This window comes from Rhinopithecus bieti, unplaced genomic scaffold, assembly GCF_001698545.2.
Source record: "Rhinopithecus bieti isolate Rb0 unplaced genomic scaffold, ASM169854v2 scaffold_7870, whole genome shotgun sequence".
Lineage (NCBI taxonomy): Eukaryota > Metazoa > Chordata > Mammalia > Primates > Cercopithecidae > Rhinopithecus > Rhinopithecus bieti.
In genome coordinates this window covers 1,118,951-1,146,265 of record NW_016805645.1, presented here as the reverse complement: position 1 = coordinate 1,146,265, position 27,315 = coordinate 1,118,951, and the positions used below count along the sequence as shown (strand labels likewise).

Genomic DNA, 27,315 nt, shown 5'->3' with positions numbered 1-27,315 from the left:
CATCCTCAGTAGCTTTTTCCATTTCTTAACAGGAATCACAGTGACACAGAGGGTTTAGGGGCTTAACTCCTAAACCATTGGTCAGGCCTGTCTTCTATCTTTAACCCCTTGATGTCTGAGCCACATGGATGTGTTCTTTGTATGCATAGCTTGCAACTCAACCATGTGTGTTTCCTTACTCATAGAAAAATCTCAGAAGCGGTGCTCTAAACTTGCACACTGCTCTGAAGTTAAATATATGCAGAACCCCAGCCTACTCATTAGATGAATCCACTATCTTTATTCAGTGACTTTTTTCTGTTCCTCCTAGCTTCATGCAAACAGCACAAAATAATATACTTTCCTTGCAGAAAAGCAAGCCATTATTGAAGTACAGTCCCAAGTACTTTCTTGCAGACTGATGTGCTGAGCTTAGGAAAACAGCCACCGAATCTGAAAGGACTGCAACTTGCAAAGCCAATGTATAGAGGAACCGCAGGGCACCCATTGGTATGCCATGGACTGTTTCATACACTCAGGATCCCAGTCGCTATGACTCATGCTCAATTGAACAACTGCTATCAAAGAAACACTTGTTGTCTCTGTATACAAAAGCCCCCAGTCATATACCCCTCCCTTTTTCTGACTAACTCATATTCTGTCCCCACCCTCAAACCAATAGCCTCCGGGAGGAATTTGCTGAATCATCCATGGGAGTCTTGCCTTTCTGAGATGGCCATTAAGGCCCCGTAGATAGTAACCATAAAGAAACTAGCTCTTTTGCCTATCGTGTACAAATTTGGTCACTCACAGAGACTTTATTTCATTCTTTGACTCTAGTACCTAGTACATAGTAGATGCTCAGAAAATTACAGTTGAATTTTTTTTTTTTTTTTTGAGAGGAATCTCACTCTGTCGCCCAGGCTGGAGTGCAGTGGCGCGATCTCGGCTCACTGCAAGCTCTGCCTGCCAGGTTCACACCATTCTCCTGCCTCAGCCTCCCCAGTACCTGGGACTACAGGCGACCGCCACCACGCCCGACTAATTTTTTTGTATTTTTAGTAGCGATGGGGTTTCACCATGTTGGCCAGGATGGTCTCAATCTCCTGACCTCGTGATCCGCCCGCCTCGGCCTCCCAAAGTGCTGGGATTACAGGCATGAGCCACCGTGCCCTGCCTACAGTTGATATTTTAGCCTTTGTGACAGCCTTGTATTATGTTACTGGGAGTCACAGATGTCAAGTCTTAGTGTGCACATGTACATTCATTATGTGTATCCTAGACAGACACAGGCCCACACACACACATGCATATACACAGAATGTATGGGAAAAAACCTTCAAGTATTCCAGTAACTTAAACTTTGGGGTATCTTTTGTTGTTAATACTGTTGTTATTGTTTTCCATACATTGTTACAGAATTTGGTTGTAGATGTAACCCTGGTTGTTTTTATTTTTACACTATTTAATGATACGGACCAGTAAGAATGGTGGAATACCTCTTAGTTTCAGTCTTTTTGCCCTTTCCCTTAGCTACATTCTCCTTCTCTCTAGTCCCTCTCCCCTCCCTCTGAATTTCTTGGTGAATGCCTCCCTCTCACTTTCTCTCAGATGCTGCCTGTGGAACTAAAAAGTGTCACTCAGAATTTGTTGTGTCCAGTTACTTCATAAAATGCAACTGCAGAATTGCTGTCATTTGAGTATGGTGCTGACACCAATGTTACAGTTTTGGCAGTCTCGTCAGGATGCACCACTCATTTCTGCAGTAGTAAGGGGTTCGTGTTTGTGCTGGGACTGGTCAGGCCATGTCTAAGAGGTGTGACTATAAACTAATGAGGCTGGTTTTATGTAAACAAACACACTAGAAAGTCTACAATCCAAGCGAATGTTATCCTTCCACATGGTCCTCCTGGGAGACCCCACACTTGCCCCAACAGTGCTGCCATTGCTCTGAACACTTTGGAATTGTCCTCGGAGTCAGTTTATGAGAAAATCTGACTCGTTGCTGAAAGTCACACCTGATCTTTGTTCCAAAACAGCATTGCCTAGCGTCATCACCCTCTGTGTTTGCCAGACTTGGCTTCAAATTATTTAGAGAGATTTCCTGAAATCAGATCCACCCTCAAAGGACAAAGATTTGCAGCCAATAAGAATATGTAAAGAACAAGCCTTAGGTCTCTAGAATGAGCCCTCAATAATTTTTCTGCTTCACTAAAATAGGGGTACAGATCTTCACTCACAAATCTGTTCCTCAAACGTATCTTATACTGCGCACTCCTCACCCACACCATCCTCCATTCTGTTCCTGTAACCTGACAGGCTATCTTACCATAGGGCCTTCGTACTAGCTATTCCACCTATTTGGAATGCTTGAATGCTTTTAATCTTGTTCAATACATGGCCAAATCCTTCTTAACATTCACATTTCAGCTTAAATGTGACATCTTCAAGAGAGGCTTTCTCTGGCCACCAAGTCCAAAGTCTAAAATGACATTTTCTCATCACATCACTGTCTTGTCATTTTGTGCATAGCACTTATGATTTTTCTGTGTTTTTATTTGCTTATTTTCATCTCTTCTGCAATAGAACATAAATTCCAAAGGACAGCACCTCTCTCATTTATTACTGAATCCCCGGCAAACAGTAGACACTCAACTGAATTTAATTGAATCAATCCCAAGCCTATTTCTTTGGAGGGGGGTGAATATATTATCCCTTACGAAGAGAATGATTTTACTTAATGTTGGGCTTATTGATCTTTTTTATGTTTTCAAATAATTATTTAAACACCAGGTGGCCAAAGCCTAAGTTCCTGTTACCTGTTCTTTGAGTTGATAGTTGCATTTTTGTGGTTTTTTGCTTTAAAATATTTAATTGACAAGATTGTATATATTCAAGGTATACAATGTGATGAGTTGATATACATATGTAGTATAAAGATTATCATAATCAAATTAATTCACAGATCCCTCACCACCCACGCTGTGTATTAGATCCCCAGATCTTGTTCATCTTCTAATTAGAAATTTGTACCCTTTGATCAATATCTCCCTATTTTCCCCACCCCTAGCCCATGGCAACCACTATTCTACTCTCTGTTTCTATGTGTTTGACTTTTTAAAATTCCAGATTTAAGTGAGATCATCCATTATGTCTTTCTGTGTCTGTCTTTTTTTACTTAGAATAATGTCCTCCAGGTTCATCCATGTTGTTTTATAGTCATCTTTTTTTTCTTTTTAAAAAATGTTTAAATATACATACAACATAGAATATCTTCTCCTTGTCAGAAATGGAAAAATTATAGATAAAGTTAAAAAGTATCTTTGATAGCCCACCCAACTCATCCCCACATGCACACACAATCTAGGTTCCCATCCCTCAAAACCCCAAATATATTCATTGTTATCAGTTTAGAGGGTATGCAGACTTTTCCCCATGATTTTTAACATAAACACAACAACAATAGAATTGTTTGGGGTGCAGCTTTTAAATTAAACCCTTAGAAAAGGCTAAAAATTAAATTTCTGAGGTCAGAGTGTTCTGGCTTCAAATCCCACAACTGACCTTTTATAGCTGTGGGAGAATTCCTTACCCTCTCTGTGGCCTCATTTCTTCATTTGTAAAATGGATATAATAATTGTACCTAACTTGTATTATTATATATTGCTGTGTAATCATTACCCCCAAACAGCAACTAAAAATAATAGTCAATGTTTGTCTCATGTGAGTCTGAGATCTGGGAATGGCTTTAGCTGGATGGTTATGACTCAGTCATCATCTCATGGGACCCCATGAGATTGCTGTCATTGTAAGGCTTGACTGAGCTAGAGGACCCACTTCCGAGCTTACTCATAGTGGCTACTGGCATGAGCCCCGCATTTCTTGCTATATGGGTCTCTCCATATGGCTACTCTACGACATGGGAGTTGGCTTCCCCCAGAGAAAATGATCTAAGAAAGAGAAAAAGAGAGACCAGCCAAGGTGGAAGCAACAGTGATGTTTATAACCTAACCTCAGAAGTGACATAGCGTCATTTCTGCAGAATTCTGCTGATCTCACAGAACAGCACTGGTACATTGTGGGCGAGAACTATACAAGGGTGTGAATACAAGCAGACATAGGTCACTGCAGGCCCTCCTGGAGGCTGGCTACCTTATTACCCATATAAGATTGTTGAGAATTAAGTGGAATAATACCATTAAAACATTTATCGCATTACCTGGCCAATTGTAAATGATTTCTAAAAATTGTTAGCCAACCTAACTTTCAAAAACAAAATAAAATGACCCAAGAGTTCCTGGTAAAGAATTTAAATATTTTACCCGTTAGTTATACAGTTTGCATTCCAAAACACTTCCCAATAGAAGCACTTTTTAAAATGTGTATAATTTTATGTTCTAAAACTACACTGTCCAACACAGAATCCACTAGCCACACATGAGTATCAAACATTTGAAATATATCTCTTCCATTGACCAATGGAACAGAATAGAGAGCCCGGGAAAGGAAACCATGAATGAACGGTAAATTGATTTTCAACAAAGGTACCAAAAACATACAAGGGAAAGAGAATAGACTCTTCAATATATGGTGTTGGGAAAACTGGATATCCACATGCAGAAGAATGAAATTGGACCCTTATCTCATACCATATACAAAAACCAACTCAAAATGGAGTAAAGACATAAATATAAAGCCAGAAACTGTAAAACTACTAGAAGAAAGTATGCAGGAGAAACTACATGACATTAGTTCAGGCAATGATTTTTTGCATATGATCCCAAAAGCACAGATAGCAAAAGCAAAAGTAGGCAAATGGGATTAAAACAAACTAAGAAACTTTTTCACAGCAAAGGAAACAACAGTGTTAAGAGACAACCTGTGTATTGGGAGAAAATATTTGCAACCTGTACATCCAGTAAGGGGTTAATGTCCAAAAAATGTAAGGAACTCAATTCAACAGGAAGAAAATAAATAAACCAATTTAAACATAGGTGGCCAGGTGCAGTGGCTCACACCTATAATCCCAGCACTTTGGGAGGCCAAGGCGGGCGGATCATGAGGTCAGGAGACCGAGACCATCCTGGCCAACATGGTGAAACTCCGTCTCTACTAAAAATACAAAAATTAGCTGGGCATGGTGGTGGGCGGCTGTAATCCCAGCTACTTGGGAGGCTGAGGCAGGAGAATCGCTTGAACATGAGAGGCAGAGATTGCAGTGGGCCGAGATTGTGCCACAGCACTCCAGCCTGGCGACAGAGTGAAACTCCAACTCAAAAATAAAAATAAAAGTAAAAATAAGCAAGGAACCTGAATAGGGTTTCTTAAAAGAAGACATACAAATGACCAACAGATTTATGGAAAAAAATGATCAGTACCTCTAATCTTCAGGAAGATGCAAATTAAGATCACAATGAGAAATGAGATATCATCTAACACCTGTCAGACTGGCTATTATCAAAAAGATGAAAGATAAGTGTTGGTGAGGATACGGAGAAAAGGAAACGCTTGTACACTGTTAGTAGGGATGTAAATTAGCACAGCCATTATGAAAACTGAGTGGAGGTTCCTCAAAAACCTAAACATAGAATTACCATATGACCTAGTCATCCTACTTCTGGGTATTTACCCAAAAGATTTGAAATCTGTTTGTCAAAGAGATGTCTGCACTTCCATGTTCACTGCAGCGCTATTCACAATAGCTGTTATGAAATCAGCCTAAGTATCCATTAACAGATGAGTGGATTTTTAAAATGTTGTATTTTATATATATACATAATTGAATACTATTCAGGCTTTAAAAAAGAAGGAAATGTTGTCATTTGTGACAAAATCGATGGAATTGGAGAACATTGTGCTAAGTGAAATAAGCCATGCACAGAAAGATAAATATCTCATATTCTCATTTATTTAGAGTCTTGTGGACTCTAAAACGATTGAACTCATAGAAGCAGAACGTGGAACGGTGGTTACAGAGTCAGGGGGTTGGGGACAATGGGGAGATGATAGTCAAAGTGTGCAAAATCTCAGTTAGACAGGAGAAATAATTGATTTTATTAAATTTATTGCACTATGTCATGAATATAGTTAATAACAGTGTGTTGTACATTTCAAAATTGGTAAAAGAGTAAATTCCAGATGTTCTCACCACAAAAAAAAAGATATATGTTTGAGGTGATGAATATGTCTAGTTAGCTTGATTTAACTATTCCACATTGTATTCACAAATCGTAACATTACTTTGTATCCCATAAATACATATGATATTATTATCAATTTATAATAAAATAAAATTTAAAAAAGAAATGTGTCTAGTGCAAATGAATAAGTGTTCTAAATGTAAAATTACATTGATTTCAAAGTCTTAGTACCAAAAATAATATAAAATATAAAATTAATAAATTTTATATTGATTACATGTTGGAATGGTAGCATTTTGGATATATTGAGTTAAGTAAAATATATTATTAAAATTAATTTCACCTATTTATTTTTGCTTTTTTATTGTCATGACTAGCAAATTTTAAATGATGTGGCTCACACTATACATCTATGGACAGCACTGAAAATATTGGCAGAAGACATGGTTATCTTGTTTCATTACTTAAACCTCCAATGATGTCATGGGGCAATCTCCTTTGAATTTCCCAAATAATCCATTCAAGTGTCTTGCATGTTGTGCTTTTAGAGAAGATGTCCATTTTCCCCTTTGAGTTTGATGAGTCCCAAAAATTCCTTTCTGTGTCATTTGTTCTGGCTTCTTAAGAAATCATGAGTTACAATCTAAGTTATATAAGGACTTTGTGAGTCAACATTCCACTGGAAAGTTGCAGTGAACACTTCAGATCCCCATGTCTGGGTATAATAAGTTGTAGGAGAAGAAAGTTTCACAGTAATTAAAATGAAACATTTAATCTCCAGATCTCTAAAACCTTTTTGGAACCACATCTCAATGTCCCTGAGAAAACCTGAAAATATAATAACAACTCGAGACCTCAGTGAAGCCAAAATGAGTCTTGCGTCCTGAATCTTAAGACGGGTAAATTGGAACAATGTTTTGTGTTTCTCTGGTATAAGAGTTTTGAATCAAAATATTTAATTTTAGAATTCCCCTACATTACTTTGTTTGTCATTCCTACCTTAAAACAAGTCAGTGGTGAAGTTGTTAGAAGGTTGTCACTTATAATCAGCAAAAATAAATGTTATTAACTGCCCAGAGTATATTCGTTACAATGCAAGGTTCAAATCTAAGTGACCTTGTTTTCTGCCTTGAAATAACAGAGTTGAAATTGCTATCACTTACTGGTATATATGTCTGAACAGTAGCTAGGATGGAAAAATTTTATTTGAGGCAAGAGGGGTTTTGATGGAAAACATAGAGTTATTTTATAATACAAGTATTTTGATGTATTTTGTGTGCTTTTAAAAATATAAGATCAATGGATGCAATAATAATAAGCAAACCTCCACTAAGAGAGTCTTCTATGTAAAGACTATCATTAGTTTGTTACAAGTTATAAGACAAGTGCCATTATAATGCCAGTTTTGCAAATGAGAACCCTGGGCTCAATATAGCAGAGGAACTGGTTAGGATCACCCATATGTAAGGGCAGCGCTTGATCTATAGGACCCCAAAGCCTTTTTACCACATTGCTTGCAGTTTGGAAGTAGAGTCACACACACATAACATTTCAGTCCACGCTAAGCTATGTATATGGAGGTAGTCCCATAAAATTATAAGGGAGCTAAAAAATTCCTATTGCCTAATGATGTTGTAGCTGTTATAACATCACAGTGCAATGCATTATTCACATGTTCATTGTGATGCTGGTTTAAACAAACCTACTGTGCTGCCAGTCATATAAAAGTATGGCACATACAATTACGTACAGGACATACTACTTGATAATGACACTAAACTACTATGTTACTGTTTTATATATTTACTATACTTATCCTTATTTTAGAGTGCACTCCTTCTACTTATTAAAAAAAATGATTAACTGCAAACCAGCCTCAGGTTCTTCAGGAGGTACTCTAGAAGAAGGCATTGTTACCATAAAAGATGACAGCTCCATGCGTGTTACTGCCCCTTAAGAACTTCCAGTGGGATAAGATGTGGAAGCAGAAAACTGTGATATTGAAAACGTTGACCCTAGGCATAGGTGTAGGCTAGTGTGTGTGTTTGAGTCTTAATTTTAACAAAACGGTTTAAAATTGTTTCTTTAATTTTAAAAGCTTATAGGTTAAGGATATAAAGAAAATATTTTGTACAGTGGTACTGTTTGTGTTTTAAGCTGTTATTACAAAAGACTCAAAAAGTTTTAAAAAGTTTATAAAGCAAAAGACAGTATGCTAATTTATTATTGAAGAAAGAATGTTTTCTACATTTAGTGTAGCTTAATTGTGTAGTGTTTATAAAGTCTACAATAGTGTCAGTAATGTCCTACGTCCTCACATTCACTCACCACTCACTCACTGACTCACGCAGCGCAACCTCCAGTCCTGTAAGCACCGTTCAGGGTAAATGCCCTATATAACTCTACCATGTTTTATCCTTTATGCCATATTTTTAGTATTTTTAGTGTACTTTTTTCTATGTTGTAATAGATTTAGATAAACAAATACTACTGTCTTACAGCTGCCTACGATAGTCAGTACAGCAACATGCTGTACAGGTGTGTAGCTTAGGAGCAATAGGCTATACCATATAGACTGGATGTGTGGTAGGCTATACCTGCCAGGTTTGTGTAAGTACACTATGTAATGTTTGCACAACAATGAAATTGCCTAATGATGCATTTCTCAGAACATACCCCTGTCAGTAAGTGACACATGACTGTAATAGGAAAGCAAATTTCAGTTCAGGATAAGGAAACTTTCCAATTTGGAGTTGTATGAAAATGGACAAGGTCATCTCAGTAAACAGTGAGTTCCCCTCATGTAGGAAATTATACAGGACCAAGGGTACTAAAGGAGAGGTATCTAAGGTTGGTTGGAAGGTTTCCTTCTAACTCTGAGATGAAATGATTGTCTTACTGCCTCATTTTGTCATCATTAAAAAAGAGGAACATACCAATAATAATGGAAAAGCTGTCACTAAATCGAAAAATGGCACATCATTAGTAATGGATAAATATGTCCGTCTTTTTCAAGCAAACCAAATAAATTGTTCCCTGAAATCCTTAGTTAAAAATTAAAATTAGTATACATTTTACACTCGTTGTATTTTCAAGCTTTAAGCAATTATCAACCAGGCCCAAATTTAGTAATTGCAGGCAAGGGCAAAATTAAGAAACTGTAGGTGGCAATCTGTAGGCTAGATTCTAATGGTGAAGAAAATCCCTTCAGTCCCTGATCATTATTTATCTCGGGATTTAAACAGTAACTCTAATTGTATTCTTTGAACACAAAATTCCTGCCCCACCCCCCACCCCATCCCGTAGTTAATTAGCTGGGTAGGTCTTATAACAAATATCCACTCAGAAGCACTGGGAGGTAGAAATGCTGTTGATAATTAAACACCACAATAGCACAGAGCCTGTTTCAGGAGCCACCGAGTGGTCTTGCCCCTGCCGACTGCTTACCACACAGTCACAGACCCTCCATTGTGCTGGCATGGCTGCTCAGAAGGATAGCTGCTTGGCTGGAGAAGGGACCAATTGCAATGAGAGAAAAGACCAAAGCTTGCAAAGAGATCAGGAGTATGGCCTCCAGGGAACAGTGTCCTGTGGGTGGAAGTGAAAGGGGAATGAATCCAAGAAAAAGAGAAGTGGATGGGCAGGAATGATAAAACAGACATAGCCTTTCTATTTTCTAAATCAAACCAACCAGTCAAACTGAGTTCACCAATTTCATACCAAATAGATAACAATCAAGAAATTGCAATATATAAATAATAGGTTGATTTGCATTCTATTTGGTTTAGAGAAAATCCACCGAGTTCTTTAAGGTTTAGATGAAGATCTTGAATAAGTCATCCCATCTCCCTGGGTCTCAATTTCTTCATCTTTAAAATAAGGAAGTTGAAAATGTCCCCATTCTGCCATCAAATCCAGAGGCTAGTAGTTACACTTCTGTAACACCAGATGTTAGTGACAATGAACCTGATCATTATAGATCTTCTGATACCACTGACTCTGATACACAAGTTACAAAAGTCTGATTTTTTTTTTTTATCAAGAGGGATAAAACACCATGAAAACAAACTTGAATAGACTGAAAATGGACCTTTTTTTTTTTAAAATGGCAATAGGACATCATGTCAGATTACCAGTTATAGGAACAATTCTCTTTTCCTGACCAATCTTGTTTTACCCCATACATCCCCAGGGTTTTAATACTTGTTGTCCAGTTGAAAACAGGTTGTGTAGCTGTGTCATGTATATACCTTTTAGTGTCAAAAGGACATTTAAAATTCAATTAGGATTAGTAAAAATGGCACTTTTCCATTTTATTCCAGTTTTATAAAAAGTAGAGACAGACTGATGTGTATACTTAGGAATTTTTTCCTTTTGTGTTCTGTCGCCAATGAAAGTAGCTAAAGAGCTTTCTGATATACTGGTTCACATCCTACCCCTTTGCACTTGTGGCAACAGATGAGTTTGCAGTTGGCTAACAGAAGTTTCCAAAGGGTTTTGCTACATTTTAATGCATGTATTCAGGTTAGGGGAATGGAGGGAATGCTCAGAAAGGAAATACGTTTTATCCTGGACTCTGGACCATACACCATCTCCAGCCATTTACACACACCTTTCTTTAGCATGCTACAGTTATTAATCTGGACATTGGAGGAATTGGCCACTGTCACTGCTTGTTGTTTGTGCGTTTTTTTTAAAGCATATTGGTGCTAGAAAAGGCAGCTAAAGGAAGTGAATCTGTATTGGGGTACAGGAATGAACCTTCTGCAACATCTTAAGATCCACAAATGAAGGGAGATAAAAATAATGTCATAGGTAAGAAACACAGCAACAATGACTTAACCATGTAAATGTGGAGGCTATCAACAAAGAATGGACTTGAAACATTATGAAAAATTGATAATGATTTATTAAATATGATTTCTCAATTGTAAAAAAAAAAGAAAAGAAAAGAAAATGCCCCCATTCCAGGGTGGCAAAATAGAAATGGGATTCCCAGAACAATTTTCAAGCTTCCAAAAGCCTATCACACCATTACTCAAGATAAACTACACAGTCTAATATAATTATCATATTAACTTGCTTCTGCTTAAAATTTATTAACCCAGTTTGTTAGGTTGATTATCTCATTCTGAACAGATGCTGCTTCTATTGATGGTTATATAGGTCGTTAATAATAGGGAGAAACATGATCACTTTATAAGTCAGCTGGTTTGGTAGACAAAAAAAAAAATCTTTCAAAAGAGGGTGTTTTATTAGGCTATTAAAAAAATCCACTGGAAAAAATAAATAAAGGTTTGCTTGCTGAAATGGTTGGAAACCAGTGGCTCAGTCAGTCCTTCTCTGACTTGTGCATGCAATTACTTTTAACAACAGATGCAAATGATAGTCTCAAGGGCACCTGTGGACTTAACCTGGAAAAAAGGGATAGAGTTTTACATAGTTTTCCTTTTTTCAAAATCTTCAATTTTGAAAACACTTTCCATTCTTCTCCATAATAGACCTATTTAATTTCTAAATAATATGCTTAATCAAAATCTGCACATAAAATTTGATGCTCCAAGAAGACACATTCATTCCTATTATGTTTTTAGAGATGATCATTTCTCCCCCTACTTCACCCACCATCACCACCATATTACGTTAGAGTTTAGATATCCCAGTTTGAGGTACACTGGGATCTAAATAATCTTGCAGGGCTCACCCAGCTATAAAATTCTGTCTTTAAGTTTCTGAAGAGGCAAAATGCATTATCTTGAAGAGGTGGAATTCCTTTACCATTATAACTCAAATTGCATCTAAAGCCTAGAAGGAAAGGGAAAATGCAGAAACAAAATGTGTGGCTCTAGGGAAAGCAGAAAAATTGTCAGAAGGAGCCAAGCATAGCTTAAGAGAAGCTGTCCATCTGAAATGCCACCTGGAATTCACACCAGTAATAGCTGTTGTGGATATAAAAATTAATAGGGGGGATTTCATAGTATTAGAAAAATTTATTTTTATAAATCATGTGTCTATCACCCAAGTGTTGACGCATGCATGCAATTCAAACATCAGGCATACAATAAAAAGCTCACTGGATAACTTAACAAGGACAATTCCCCCATTTTCTCTATAATTTGGAGTGGAAGAAGGAGGGGGCAGTGGGTAGAGAGTGCAGTTACTGGGTCAATTAATCAACCTGAAAACTGTGACACAAACTCTGACGCCTAACCTATGTCTAAAAATACACAAATGTATACGAATTTGTTTTAAACTGTCAATGCCTATATTTAGGACCTTCCCAGCAAGGCTATAATGAGACTGTGTTTGAGGGCTTCAGTCATAGCAGACTCTACCATTAATCTGAAGTTAGTTAAATTAACAGCATTTAGTACTGACTTGTCAATCTCACTGCTCCAGGAAATTGCACCTTGAGGCTACTAATATTGCCAATTTTTCCACTGGAGTGTGCGCCCGCGTGTGTGTATGTGTATTTTTTTTCTCCAGAACCTCTGCTTTCATACCCCATCATTGCTTCCCTACATCCACAGCACTTATATTATCATTTATTCTGGCCTCCTTTAGCCTTCCCCAGGGATTCTGCATAGTGTAGCTGCTCAGTGAAAGAGTTTTTTAGCTTTATATTTATTTGTTTATTTTTCTGTCATGGCTCATGACTGAGGCTTTTAAAAAAAAGTGTGACAGTATTTAGAGTACATGATTGACTGCTACAGCAACATTCATTAACCATGACAAATCTGCAGCGAAACACAGTCCTGAGTGTTCTAAACAGCAACTTTAAAAGAAAGAAGAAAGAAAGAAAAAGAAAAAAGACTCAACTCATTTTTCATTGACCTCATCTGTAAATAAATGTAGACTGATGGTACACAGAGGCAATAATAAATTAGTATTCATTTCCTGTAGTTAATGCAAACATGCCTATGAACACAGAGAATATGAATATATAACCACCTAATTACAATTTCAAAATACACCTAACAAATTTTCACTTGAGTTATCTTCACAATATATTCCCCCTTAATTAGAAGAATGAAAGAGTTATATTTCTTTCCCACCCACCAGAGAGAAATATTGTTTTGATCACAGGGAGTGTCAAACACATTTCAGCAACAGATCTGCAGGACTTTATTCTGGTTTACTTGGTTACTTGGTTATCCCCTACCATATTCCCATGCTGAGGCTATCTTTTGTCACTTAACCAGGAGGGGCTCTGAAGTGACCAAGTGACCATCATGGCAGGCCCTCATATGCATAACAGCCATGAGGAGATCATAGGAGGCAGCCTCACTGCTCATCACAAGAAAGGGAAACATTCCTTGCCATTCATTGACATGAACACAAGGGCAGGATGGCTAAACAATCTGATGTAAACCAAAGAAGACTGTCACATATTGGGTAAAATAGAAATAGCATGCTCTCCAACCTCTCTCAGCAAGAGGAGCTTTATATAACTTATCCTTTTGAGCGTTAGTATCTCTGGAGATCATTCCTACCATTATACCACAATCAAAGATCAATTTCTGATCACATTCGAGCCAGCCAGTCATCAGAACTCATTAGCTCAACTGTGGCACCAGTAGTGGAACTCTTTGTAAGCAATAAATACACTGATTAACAATAATAAAACTATGCCTCTAAGACACACATACAAAAATGTCTATAAGCTGGGAAGAATGTGTTAAAGGCAGAAAATCTGAATCAGGTTCTACCAAAAACAAAACAGAACTTCATCAGAATGCAACTTGCCTCATGGATGACTTTTCCTAGGGTCTTCCTGGCCGTACAGAGTTTTGTCCCTACGTGTTTGTCCTTCCGGAGGTCATGGCAACAAATGTGTACTCTCTGGATGAGAAGTGGTCCTTTTGGGTACTTGATGGTGGAATTCTAATTAGCCGAGTTAAGCAGCTAATTGAAGTGCGTGTTACAGGAGGGCCAGAGAGCAATGGGAATATATTAATGTGATGAATTTACCACTTAATCTGATTGCAAGTGTCACTAATTAGACCTTATTATAGTAAGATACTTGATAACAAACACGGATCCCACTTTTCCGAGGCATTTTTTTTTTTTTTTTTTTCAAATCATAGTAGACTCTGGGATATAGCCTTCCAATGAAGCAGCATTTCCCCAGAAAGAAAGAAGTAATCCCATTTCTTTCCCTTTAGTTGTCAGCCTGGAAAGCCGAGCAATGCACCTCAACACACTGGTCCAGGAAGCCCAGGAGAGGGTGAGTGAACTGTCTGCCCAGGTGGAGAATGAAGGATTCACTCTGGACAACACAGAGAAAGAGAAACAGCTGAAAGCTTGGGAGTGGAGATATCGGCTCTACAGACGCATGAAAACAGGCTTTGAGCATGCCAGTGAGTATAAGCAGAAAACGTCTACATTTCACTAGACTGAGCTTCAGTTTGAGACAGCCAGGCCTTCTTTTAATGATTTTTTTTTTTTTTTTTTTAAGCTCTACAGGGTCATGGATGGCCGTTGTCTGCCTGTGTGGAGCAAGGGCTCTGAGAGGCTGTCAAAGGGTCTTTTGTCTTGCTTGAGTTTCTGGCTCCTGATGGGTGCTCTGACCACAGCCATGAGGCTTCATGCCTCTGGCCTCTCTCCACCATGTCACACTCATCTAGCACTTTCCACCCGCTATGCCCTAATGCCTAATGACCTGGATGGTCTGATGCCCTAGGTGGCTATATTTTGGGATAGGGAGGTGGAAAAATATTTGTTTGCCTGTTTGTCCAGTTTCTGCTTCAAGCTCAAGTTTAAGTTGTTTTCAACTCTCCACTGCATTTTTTATATAGAGCTATAAAGTGAACTTCAGTTAACACAGGCAACCGAAAAGAACAGTCAGTCAACTCAAGAATTATGCTTTTGTCTGCACTTCCATTCTCTTTACCAATTCTTTTGTTAGTTTAAGAAAAGCCTTCTTTTGGATAATACTCATTAGCACTGAAAAGTAATGCTGAGAGTGTAGCTCCTGATATAAAAGCAAAATATAAAATTCAAACACTTGTGAAATGTTAAGCTCTCAATCTAGAAGGAGATCTTATCTAAACAACAACAACAAAAAATTAGGCTTGAAATTTTAAATATAAGGGAAATTTCATTAGTTTGAAAATTCTCTGCCTCTGCTGTAGGAACCTTAGTTGTGATGTAGACAAAGACCAAAGACAGTGATGATGTTTTCTTAAGTACTACCGTACACTAAGTACCAAATCTAGGCCTAATCCTTTCTCTTGGAGCAAATAACTTAGCAACATTAATGAAAGTTTGATTTCAGCACCAATACTCTCCAGCAAGGCTGGAGGGTTCATGGGTTTGTTTAAAGAGATTCAGCACTTGTTTTAATAAATGCATTTGCTGTTGTTCCTCATTTAGGACAGAGTAATACTAGAAACAGACATATTTTCAGACTTGATGTCAATTTTTGTAATTTTCTAAATTATAAAACACCTTCTACGTGTTAAGCAATACCAAAAGTCGTCAGGAGTCCTTTAAAACCTGAGGTTAGCGGACATGACATCCACCCATAAATTTTTTTCTCAGAAAATACTGCTCATTTGTAATAGGAGAAAGCCTGAGAGCAAGGTGAATTAGAATTCTATCAATACTGGAAAGAGCCCAGAAGTAGGCATCTGAAGCCAGGGGCTTTCATCCTGGCTGTTTGTCTTCACTGTGTTCTTGAACAAGGAATTTGGCCACTTGGGGCTGCAGTTTCCTCACACCAAAAGTGAGTGTGCTATTACTTGCCCTTCCTACCTAGCAGGGCTGCAAAAAGCCTCCAGTGAAACGATGTACTTTATAAAACTTAAGGGTGTCCACAGACAATGTAGGATCCTGCTATCACTTCCTGCCCTTCTCTTCACTGATCCAGCCCAATCTCCTATCATGTTTGCAGGATGCTTTAGGAAGGCTTAACTGGTATTATTTACCTTTTCAGAAAATGTTCTATTGCTCAAATAAGACCCCAATGGCAACAAATAAAAGCCATTGAGACATCTAATGAAAATGTTCAAAAGCAAAAGCTATTAGGCTCTACAAACAAATGTTTCCATAGTGTGTATTTCAGGGTATCCTTTGAAGAGGGAGGAACGTTGTTTGAAAAGGATTTGCTATGTTTAGATCCTTGTGTTTTTCCTTCTGTCCCAGGAGCCCCTGAGATGCCAACCAATGTCTGTCTCATGGTAACCAGCAGTACATCACTCACTGTCAGCTTCCAAGAACCTCTTAGCGTCAATGCAGCTGTAGTTACCAGGTATAAAGGTACTGGACCCAAGACATTTTTTTCATCACTCCTTTTTAAAAAAGCATCTGCTGTTTGAGAATCAATTGTGCATTTTTTGTGTGTGTTTTTCCTGCTGATAGGAATGTGTTTATCCCATTGACTTTTGGAGTTGAAATATTTCCATAGGCGCTCATGTAAAGGAACAATCAAGTGACTGAGAATGTCACAGAAAGGAAGAACCACAAGACCAGGCTGTCATTTCAAGCCCCTCAATTACTGTTTCATTCTTGTCTGCAGAGGTCCTGCTCTATGCATAGCGTAGGGCTGGGGACAGGTCTGAGTAGGAAACACTGAAGAATCAGACTTGATCCAAGGATCTGAGGGGATGTGATATGGAACATACTAAATAGGGGTAAAAAAAAAAAAATAAGAACTAAAGCCAGGTAACAGAGTTGAGGTTTTTCAGAAATGCCCATAAAGTACATTAGAGGTCAGGAAAGAACAAATGGAAGATAAAATGGTGGGATCAGTAAGGGTCCCCTGCGGTGGAGGTGGCATTCAGGCCTGTTTATGAGGGATAAATAGGCTTTGGACTGGAAGATACTGGGGGGAAAGTAAACTCCAAATGGAAAGGACAATGAACACAGGTATAAAAACAAGAACATACGAGAACAGGTAGAGCAAACTAAGGGAACAAGTAGAGGGAATAGAAAATAGCATGGCTCCAAATGAGCGTAGGGTCATGAGAAGGTGCAGTAAGATGTTAAGATTAAAGAAGGAAACTAGGATCAACAGATAAGGATGGAATGAGGCTTGAAATTAAGGCTAGGGAGTTTAGACTTTATGTGATGAATTCTGCAGAGCCATTGAATCAGGTAGGGACAGGATCAGAGGTAGACTTTTGAAAGATTGGAGTGGTAATACTGTGTATGATTTATTGAGAGAAATATAGATTTAGAATAAGGAATGAATTATGAACCTATTCAAGAGGAAGTCATGACAGCCTGACCTGGCTACGATGGCAGCACTGGGAAAAGAAAGGGAAAGCCCAGAGGAAAAAAGTACTGCAGAAGTATTGTGATGGTAACATCTAATGCTTACATAGCACCTACTATGCACCAGGCACCATTTAAAGCCGTTTAAAGTTTTAACTCTATTTAATCCTCACAATGATCTCATGAGACAAGTATTGTTATGATTCCAACTTTGCAGATGGAAAAACAGAGGCAATGAGAAGTTAAGGAATTTGCCTAAATGCTTACAACAGAGCCAGAATCATCACGTTATGCTGACTCTTGAATACAAGGAACAAAAGAGGAAAGCTATTTTCCGGATTCACAAGGACATATGGAATTACACTGAACAGCCCTAAAAGCTGATAAAACTCTCCACACATATTCCAGGGTTCCAGGCTACAGTGTGGACTTTCTTTGCATTCAGGTCACTATGGCTCTCTCTGCCCACAAACATGTCCAAGTAGTGCACATGCCTTCCTTTCTCCTTCTCAGGACTGTCCCTCGGGGGAACTTCATATGTCTCTGCAAACTTTACTCTGCCCACACCCTGTAGCTTTCTTGGGTACTTAGAATTTTCCAGATAACGCCACTGTGTTTGTAATACCTTAGATAAGGCAGCATTGAATTGATTATCCCTGGATTTTCTGTATCAGTCTAAGAGAAACCAGCCTTAGGGTAGTAAGGACAGCAGATAAATGAAACCACCCAGGATGGCCCCCCACAGCCATCCTTTGAAACAGCTCTGATACCTTCTCTTGGTTGTCTGTTCTGCCACGACTGAAATTCAGAGCAAGTGTTTGTAGACAATGTTAGATATGGGTATTTTCTTTTCTTTCTACCTCTCTCCAGCTCAGGATATCGATGAAGAATTTCATCAGTGCTGCCCACCTTGACATTTCCTTCTTACTTTGATGAGTGAGCTATCAGGAACCAGTGTGTCCACACTGTCAGCAATTTAATACTTACCCATAATGCTGGCAAATTCTATCCGCATTCACATATTAACACTTCTCATCTCAGGAGACTTGCATTTGGGTGAGGTTGAAATGAAAGGTCACAAGTGGGTTCTGTTAGAGACTGGAGGGGATTAATTAAGCATTATAAACTGAATTGTCTGTTGCATTATGGAGTAAGTTTCCTTGTGTTAATTTATAAGGTCATAAATTGAGTCCTTAACCTGACCACTCTCAAGAGTTATTTAAAACAGCTGGTAGCCTACTGTATCCACAGGGACAGCAGTGCAGTTTTTAATTCAGGGGTTGAAATAATTATTTAATTATGAAAATATTAGCAAAATTACCCTGAGACAGGATAATCATTTTATTTGCAAAAAAGAAAGAAAAGAAAAAGAAGAAACAATTGAGAAATCTGCAGAATGAAATGACAATTATCTAATTGGTTAGAGGGAAAGTTTACCCCTGCGGTATTCAGGGTTTGGCAAAAACATCTCAGACTATTCTCCAGAATTTCTGGGTTCAGCAAAACCTCAAGCCTGTTTTGACAACTCAATGTTTTCCTCCTTCATGCTTAACATAGGGTGTATTTGAAAGGAAATCTAAATCCTTCTGTTTCTCATTTGTTTACACTCAATGCATCAACATATTGTTTTATAAGAGTTTGCTGATGTGTAGACATCTTTTTAAGAGCATCTCTTTTTAAGCTTTCTTCACACCATGGGGACATGCACCAGGCCAACTGCCATCACAGCTTGGAGATTAAAGGCATCAATTTCCACATCAAACCTAGGGAACAGTTTTCAGTGAGACCCACATGATTTTTTCTGAATTTCCCCCTGAATGCAGTAAAACAGGGCTAGGAGAGCTACTGTCTGTTTCTAGGTGTTTTCTCCTTGGAGTCAAAGGAGGTTTGCATCTTTTGGTCTCATCTCACCCATTTTTATGGCTGACAGAGGAAAACCTATAGTTGTTTCAGATGCTTTGATGCTTTGGACAATTGCCAGAACTTTGTTCCACATTTTCTCCTCACTGCCTTGGGTCACCTGCCTGAACCTCTCATTTGCAGATTATGTCATTTCTCTACAGGCCTGTGGCAGAAAACATTTGCAAAAGTGATTTTACTGCTCCTTGCAGGGTCGGGGGATGGTTAGGAAGGCATCCTGAAAGAGGTGCAGTGCAATACCTCTTTTCCATCCACAAGATGTAACATTTTCTAGTTATTTTTTTTTTTTTCTTAATTGGGCCTGGAAGTGGCCACACCTTGGGGTTTGCTAATTACAACATGCTGCAGTAGTTGCTGCATTGCCTGTGTGCATTACCCGGGTTCTGGGTAGTACCCTTGCCCGTGTCTTTTCCTACCTCCTTCCCTAACAGATTAGAAACCACCACCCTAGTTCCTTCCTACAAAGACTTGTAATAGCAAATTGTTTAACTGCTCATCATTTGATGACATTTTTTTAAAGTAAAAAGCATCTCTCCTTGCAGAAACTGCCAGGGCCCTTCAGGAGCTCATAGTGTATCTGCTTCTGCAGAGACCAGGCCCATATCACTGCCAACTACCACCTTCAGTTTCTTTCTCAGGAGAAGCAGCCAAAAAATTCCAGGGAGGTGTATGAGGGCATTTCAGCTTCTAGGAAGGAGAGTCTACCATTGGGACATTAAAACCCTCAGGGTCGATCATTTATAATAATAATAATGTGAACTTGATCATAACCTGATGACTTGGACCATCTTTTCTACAAGACTGGAGAAAACCCAGACCTTACAGAGCATGGGTGCCCATTGCTGTGTTATGTATTCTTTTTACGCTTTCTGTTTTTTCCTCCTACACCTTGTAGTTGAGTGGATAGTTACCTATCAAGAAAAATGCATTCCATTAAAGAATATAATTATTTCAATGTTTAATTCATTGAAGGACTAATCTGATCATAGGTACGAGGTAGCTACCTTCATTACTAGACTGAAGTGATACAATTCCACAAAGCAAAAGTATTTATAACTTTCTTTAGCCTCTTTGGGGAAGGAGAGGTGGGGAGGAGGCCAAAGGTTTGCAGATGAGAGCAATGAGGAGGAGCAGGAAATGTTGTCTAGAGGACATGAAACTTAGTGGATTAACATTTTTTGTGTTGGGGTGAAAACACGAAAGTGGGGTTAGTGACTAAATGTATGATGGAGAAAAATAACAAGTCTGGTGGGGATGAGAGGATGAAAAATGAAAGGCAACACTGCTCAAGAGTCACTTCTTCTAAGCTGCTAAGGCTTCTACATCCTTACTCATCCTACTTTCATTCACTAGTTGCTGAGTTGTCAGGATCCGGCCAATTTATTCTCCAACCATCTTGTAAACCACCTCAAAACCTTTCTCCAATAATGTATATTGTCAAGAACAGCTTTTCTGCATTTTCATCATTTAACAAAATGTTAACCCTCAAACAACATTGTATAGGAATATATATACATATAAAAGGTCAGGCCAGGCGCAGTGGCTCACACCTGTAATACCAGCACTTTGGAAGCCCGAGGTGGGTGGATCACGAAGTCAGGAGATGGACACCATCCTGGCTAACATGGTGAAACCCCGTCTCTACTAAAAAATACAAAAAATTAGCCGGGCGTGGTGGTGGGCGCCTGTAATCCCAGCTACTTGGGAGGCTGAGATAGGAGAATGGCGTGAACCTGGGAGGTGGAACTTGCAGTGAGCCGAGATCGTGCCACTGCACTCCAGCCTGGGCAACAGAGCGAGACTCCATCTCAAGAGGAAAAAAAAAAAGGTCAAAGTCCTTCACCCTTCTTCCAATCATATTCATACCTCAAAGTCTGTAGTGAGTTTGATGTATGTCCTTACAAATTCTTTTTCGATACATATATGCACATGGATATGTACAAAGATTTATAGTTTTGTTTGTGTGCTCTAATACAAATGTTATATTGTTTTTCTAATCCTACAACTGGAGTTTTTTCCACTCAGTGATATTTTTACAGTTCAACAGTATAAATTACACATCTATGTAAATGTGTTTGACTTTTCTTACAGTTGTATAATATTCCTATTCCACAGATAGGTATGATCATTCTCCTATTGATGGATATTGTTTATTTTAATTTTTTCTGTTATATAATGTTACAATCCTTATATGTGTCTCTCTTTTATCTGGAGAATATTTTTCTAGTATTGTTAACTAGAAGCTGAAGGGACTGTTTGTGGATTCACACACTGTCCCATTGATCTGTCTATACCAGTGTTACTATCATATATACCATAATTTTACAGTATATTTTAACATCTGGTAAGGCAAGTTCCTCACCATTACAATCTTTTGCAAAATGTCTTTATTATTCACACACATTGTCTCTTACAAATGAATTTTGGAATTGGCCTGTCAAGTTCACTTTTAAAAAATCTTATTTGTTGGATTTACATCATATTCCTAAATTAATTTGGGGAGAGTCTCATCCATGAGCTGTCTTCCTAATCAGGTTGAATTGTATATATTCAGAACAGTCTAATTATTTTCTTTATATAGATATTCTATATTTCCTATTGAGTTTCATGCTAGCTATATTTTACAGTTTTTGTGGCTGTTATGAATGAACTCTCTTTTCAGGACATTTGGTTGTGGGACAATAGAAGAGTAGTATTGCTAATTAAAAAAACATTAATTGGCTGCTTCACTAAAATCTCTTACTAATAGCTTTTTATCAGTAGATTGTCTTGCATCTCATGAGTTTTTTGTTTGTTTGTTTGCATATTGTCTTTAAGAAGGATGCATTTGTCTCTAATTTTTTTTTTCTTTTTCTGATCTCAGTTCTCTGACAAGAATCAATGTGAATTCAGTTCCCACTATATTGTGAATAGTAGCTGTGAGAGTTGGTATCTGTCTCTCTTATCTGCTTTTAGCAAAATTCATATGATATTTTACCATTAAGTATGACTTCTACTGTAGGTTTCTGGTGGATACCCTTTATCAAATTAAAGAGGTCTTATTTTCTTACCAGCTTAGTAAAAGTGTTTTTGTTTTATTTTGTTTAAGAAAGATATGTTAAATTATATCGTGATTTTTACTATATTTTCCTAGAAATCATCATTTTCATCTGGATTACAATTACTGATACAGTGTTGTTGAACATAATGTTTAAATCACTGTGATTATAGTACCTTTAATATTTCAAAAGCTTGTGCTTTTGTGCCTTTTCTTTTAGAATTATTGAACATTTGACTATTTTGTTGGTTTGTTTGAAGAGCTTTTTGGTTCGTAAAACCTATTTTTTGCTTATTTTCTATTGTATTAATTTTGGGTTTTAATGTTACCAATTCCTGCTATTTTCTATGGGCTTACTTTATTGTTTCCTTCCTAGTTTTGCTTTTCTTTTATTTGAAACTTAATTTGCTTGTTCCTTTATTTTTCCTGTTTTCTAATCCATGGGTTTAAGGCTATAAATGCTCCCCGAGTGCTGTTTTGTCCATATCCAAAAAGTTTAAAATGTGGTATTGTAAGTATCATTTATTTGTAAACAATTTGTAATTTGTTTCACTTCCGTGTTAATACAAGAGTTTTTCAAGGAATCACTTTAAATTTCCAAGTGGCCAGATTTTATTTGGTGTATTTTATTGTTAATGTCTAATTTTATTATGCACATATTTTAAAAATCCAAAAATATGGACTATAGTCCTTTTGGGAATTTAACATTCTTACTTGTGGCTAACTACTGAATCAGTTGTATATGTGCCATATGTGATATTTGAAAAGAGTGTGTAAACTCTTTAGGTTATAAAGTATGAATGTGTGTGTGTATTGTTTAAGTACCCTGATTTTTCCTTAAAGTATTTGTCCCTTTGGTCTTTGATCTCTGAAAAAGCTGCTTGATTTGTCTTGCTTCATGCAGTTTGACTTGATTTCTATTTCAGTTGTAGTTCACATTGCTTCGTCTATGTTTCCATTGCGTGCTGTCTTTTCTCTCCCTGTTGTTCTCCTTTCTAGGACATTTGCAATGCATTTGTCTCTTGTAAAGGGTATATAGTTAATCTATATGCTCTAAGAGTCTGTCTATTTTCATATACACATTTAATTGTTTTGTCCCAGGTGATATAGGAGATTTTTTTTAATTTGTACTGAAAAGCTTATTATGAAAAATAGGCAGTGGTTTATTTCATTGTTTCTACTCTCTTCTCAGAGTCAGCCACTTTTAACTTTTTTTAGTTTTATCAGTTCCCTCTAATTAATAAGCTTCTGTGGCTTTTTTTTTTTTTTTTTTTTTTTTTTTTTTTTTTTTTTTTTTGACGGAGTCTCATTCTGCCACCCAGGCTGAAGTGCAGTGGCATGATTCTGGCTCACTGCATCACTGCCCCCTCTACCTCCTGGGTTCAAGTGATTCTCATGCCTCAGACTCCGGAGTAGCTGAGACTATAGGTACATGCTACCACCACCCGGCTAATGAGACAAGGTTTCACCATGTTGGCCAGGCTGGTCTCAAACTTCTGACCTCTAGTGATCCACTCACCTTGGCCTCCCAAAGTGCTGGGATTACAGGAATGAGTCACTGCACCCAGTCAGCTATTTCTTGATTTGTCAATACCTATGCAATTATAGCTACCAAAGAAAAGTCCTTAATTCTCATAATACTGCACTCCTCTGCACTCCCTTATTCTCTCAACATAGCTATATTTCTATTTTAATTGTCAACTATGTTTATACATTACGAATGTGTACATTTTTGATGTTGCAAAGTCAAGCAGTGTACTATGATTATATTTCCTTTCCCATGTATTTTCTTCATATCTCTAATTACCTTTTTTCTCTTCTACATTATTTACAATCAACATATTCTCATTTCCTTTCAAATGTTCCTTTCAGAGTATTACGTATTTCCCCAAGAGTAGTACCTATTTTCCCTCTCAGGGTATTCTCTACTCCTGTTCCACTACACAGTAATAACTCATTAGGGTTGCCATTAGGGAAATGCAAATTAAAACTGCAATGAACTATCAATACATGCCTATCACAGTAACAAAGAGTTTAAACATAGTGACAGTAGCAAATGCTGGCAAGTGTTTGGAGAAACTAGATTGCTCATACATTGTGGGAGTGTAAAATGGTACAGCTCCTCTGGAAAACTGTTTGGCAATTTCTTAAACAATGGCGGTTTCTTAAACAAACAAAAGAGAAAAAAAGAAAAAACAACTAAACATGCAACTACCATACATCCTACCACTTGGCATTTATCCCAGAAAAATGAAAGTTTACATTTATAGAGAAACCTGTACACAAATGTTTATAGCAACTTTATGCCTAATAGCCAAATTGGAAATAATCCAAATGTCCTTAAATTGGTGAATGGTTAAACTGTGGTATATCCATACTATGGAATGCAACCCAGCAGTTAAAAAACCAAACTATTTATACATACAACAATCTGGATGAATCTTCTGAGAATTCTACTAAGTAAAAAAGGCAATCCCAGAAGTCTACATGTTACACAATTCCATTCATGGAACACTTTTAAAATGATAATAGAAATAGGGAACAGATTAGTGGTTGCCAAGAGGAGATGAGGGAGAGGGAAGAGGGTGTGTATAGCTCCCTTTCTTGTTTTCTAGCTAATGGATGCATTTTAAAATACCTTGTTTACCTTTTAAAGGATTTAGAGAGAAAAGGGATAGGTAGGCAAGTATGCTGGTTTGGCCTCTTGATTCAAGTTCCAAGTCACTTCTCCTTCTTATTCAGGCTGTATGCTCAGTAAACATGACCTCAGACTAACATTAGCTTAAGTCAACACTTGTGGAAGTATATCTGGTATTTCAAAAAATTGTGTAAGTTAGCTAGAGACAAATATAAAACTGAGGTTTTATGACAGTTGGAGAAGGATTATTCTTGACACTGATTTCTTCTTCTTCCTATAAGATTTGGAAAATTATAGACTCACGGAGTATTAAGAAGTTTTTGGAATATGTGAGTTTTTTCCCGAGATATGAGTTCCTTGAAGGCGGAAACCATGTCTTTTTCATTTCTTTTCCACACCTGCTACGTTACACAATTATTGGCCTTCTTTTTGCTCTTGAATAAGTTCCCCCCCAACAGGACCTTTGCACACGATGGTCCCTGTGCTGAGTACACTGCCTCTCCTACTCACTTGCCCACTGATTGTTCAGGTGTCTTTTAAAAGACATTTCTTCAGAGAAGTGTTTTCTTTTTTTTTTTTTAATTTTTTTAAAAAAAATTTACTTTAAGTTCTGGAGTACATGTGCAGAATATGCAGGTTTGTTACATAGGTATATGTGTGCCATGGTGGTTTGCTGCACCTACCAGCCCATCATCTAGGTTTTAAGCCCTACATGCATTATGTATTTGTCCTATTGCTCTCCCTCCCCTTACCCCCCACCCCCGACAGACCCCAGTGTGTGATGTTCCCCTCCCTGTGTCCATGTGTTCTAATTGTTTAACTCCCACTTATGAATGAGAACAAGTGGTGTTTGGTTTTCTGTTCCTGTGGTAGTTTGCTGAGAATGATGGTTTCCAGCTTAATCTATGTCCCTGCAAAGGACATGATCTCATTCTTTATTATGGCTGCATAATATTCCATGGTGTATATGTACCACATTTTCTTTATCCAGTTTATCATTGATGGGCATTTGGGTTGGTTTCAAGTCTTTGCTATTGTAAATAGTACTACAGTAAACATACGTATGCATGTATCTTTATAGTAGAATGATTTATAATCTTTTGGGTATATACCCAGTAATGGGATTGCTGGATCAAATAGTATTTCTGGTTCTAGATCCTTGAGGAATTGCCACACTGTCTTCCACAATGGTTGAACTAATGTACAGTCCCAGCAACAGTGTAAAAGTGTTCCTATTTCTCCACATCCTCACCAGTATCTGTTGTTTCCTGACTTTTTAATAATTGCCATTCTAACCGGGATGAGATGGTATCTCATTGTGGTTTTGATTTGCATTTCTCTAATGCCCAGCGATGTTGGGATTTTTTTTCATATGTTCGTTGGCCACATAAATGTCTTCAGAGAATCATTTTCTAAGTATTTACTATAGACCAGGCCTATCATAAGTGCTATTATGCCCTCCACCTTTTCTTCAAAGTAATATTTACAGCTGCAAGCATCTGTTTATTTATATAGTATATTTTTAAGTTTAAACAGATTTCTTTATTATAGAACTTCTTAGAGTCTTTCACATCTAATATATATAATGAAATACTTCCTGAATTTAATTTGACCATCACTGGATGTTTCATGGGGAAAATGTTTCATGGAACCTTCAGAATATTTAGACCAGGAATTCTCAAACCAAGCTGAACATTAGAATCACTGGGGATCCATGCCAGAGCCCCTTCTAAGACCAATCAAATCTGAGTCTTTGCAGGGTGAAGGCCCAAGAATACATATTTTTTAAGAGCTACTAAGTGATGCTAATGTTGATCTAGGCTGAGAACGTATAGTCAAGTTTTTAATATCTATCCCTCCCACCAGACTGTAAGTCTCATGTAAGCAAGAATGTTTTGTTCATCCCTATATTCCTAGCATAGGATATACCCATATATGCAATGGGTACTCAGTTAATTAATGTATTTATTCATTAACAATTTAGTGACAGCTATTATGTGTCAGACTATATTCTAGGCAGTGGAGATGTAACCATAAACAAGCAGACAAAAATCCCCATCTCCATGGAGCTTATGGAGTAATAATAATATATACTAAGTGGTTCCTACATGCCAAGCCATGTTCTTATGACTTTATGTACATGAATTGACTTAATTCTTACAGCGTATCTTTAGGAGGCATTATTGCCTCAATTCATGGTTGAGAAAACTGAGATACAAGGAGGTTAAGAAATTTGTGCAAGGTCCCATAATAAGTAGGGGCTGAGCAGGGAGTTGAACCCATGCAATGTTGCGCAAGGGCCTATACAGTAATCACCAGCAAATCCTGGGTGATAAAATGTCTCTGAATTAACAAACAAACGCATGAATTGGTCTCTGACTCAC

General features: G+C 37.7%; 1 protein-coding gene across 1 annotated transcript in view; it reads left to right on the top strand.

The window, feature by feature from the left end:
* LOC108530304 (ankyrin repeat and fibronectin type-III domain-containing protein 1) overlaps positions 1-27,315 on the top strand; it is a 262,443-nt gene that overhangs the window by 140,699 nt on the left and 94,429 nt on the right. Inside the window, exons 7-8 of the mRNA XM_017873105.1 lie at positions 14,285-14,479; positions 16,266-16,379. Coding sequence (XP_017728594.1) covers positions 14,285-14,479; positions 16,266-16,379 — 309 coding nt within the window. The remainder of the gene's footprint in view (positions 1-14,284; positions 14,480-16,265; positions 16,380-27,315) is intronic.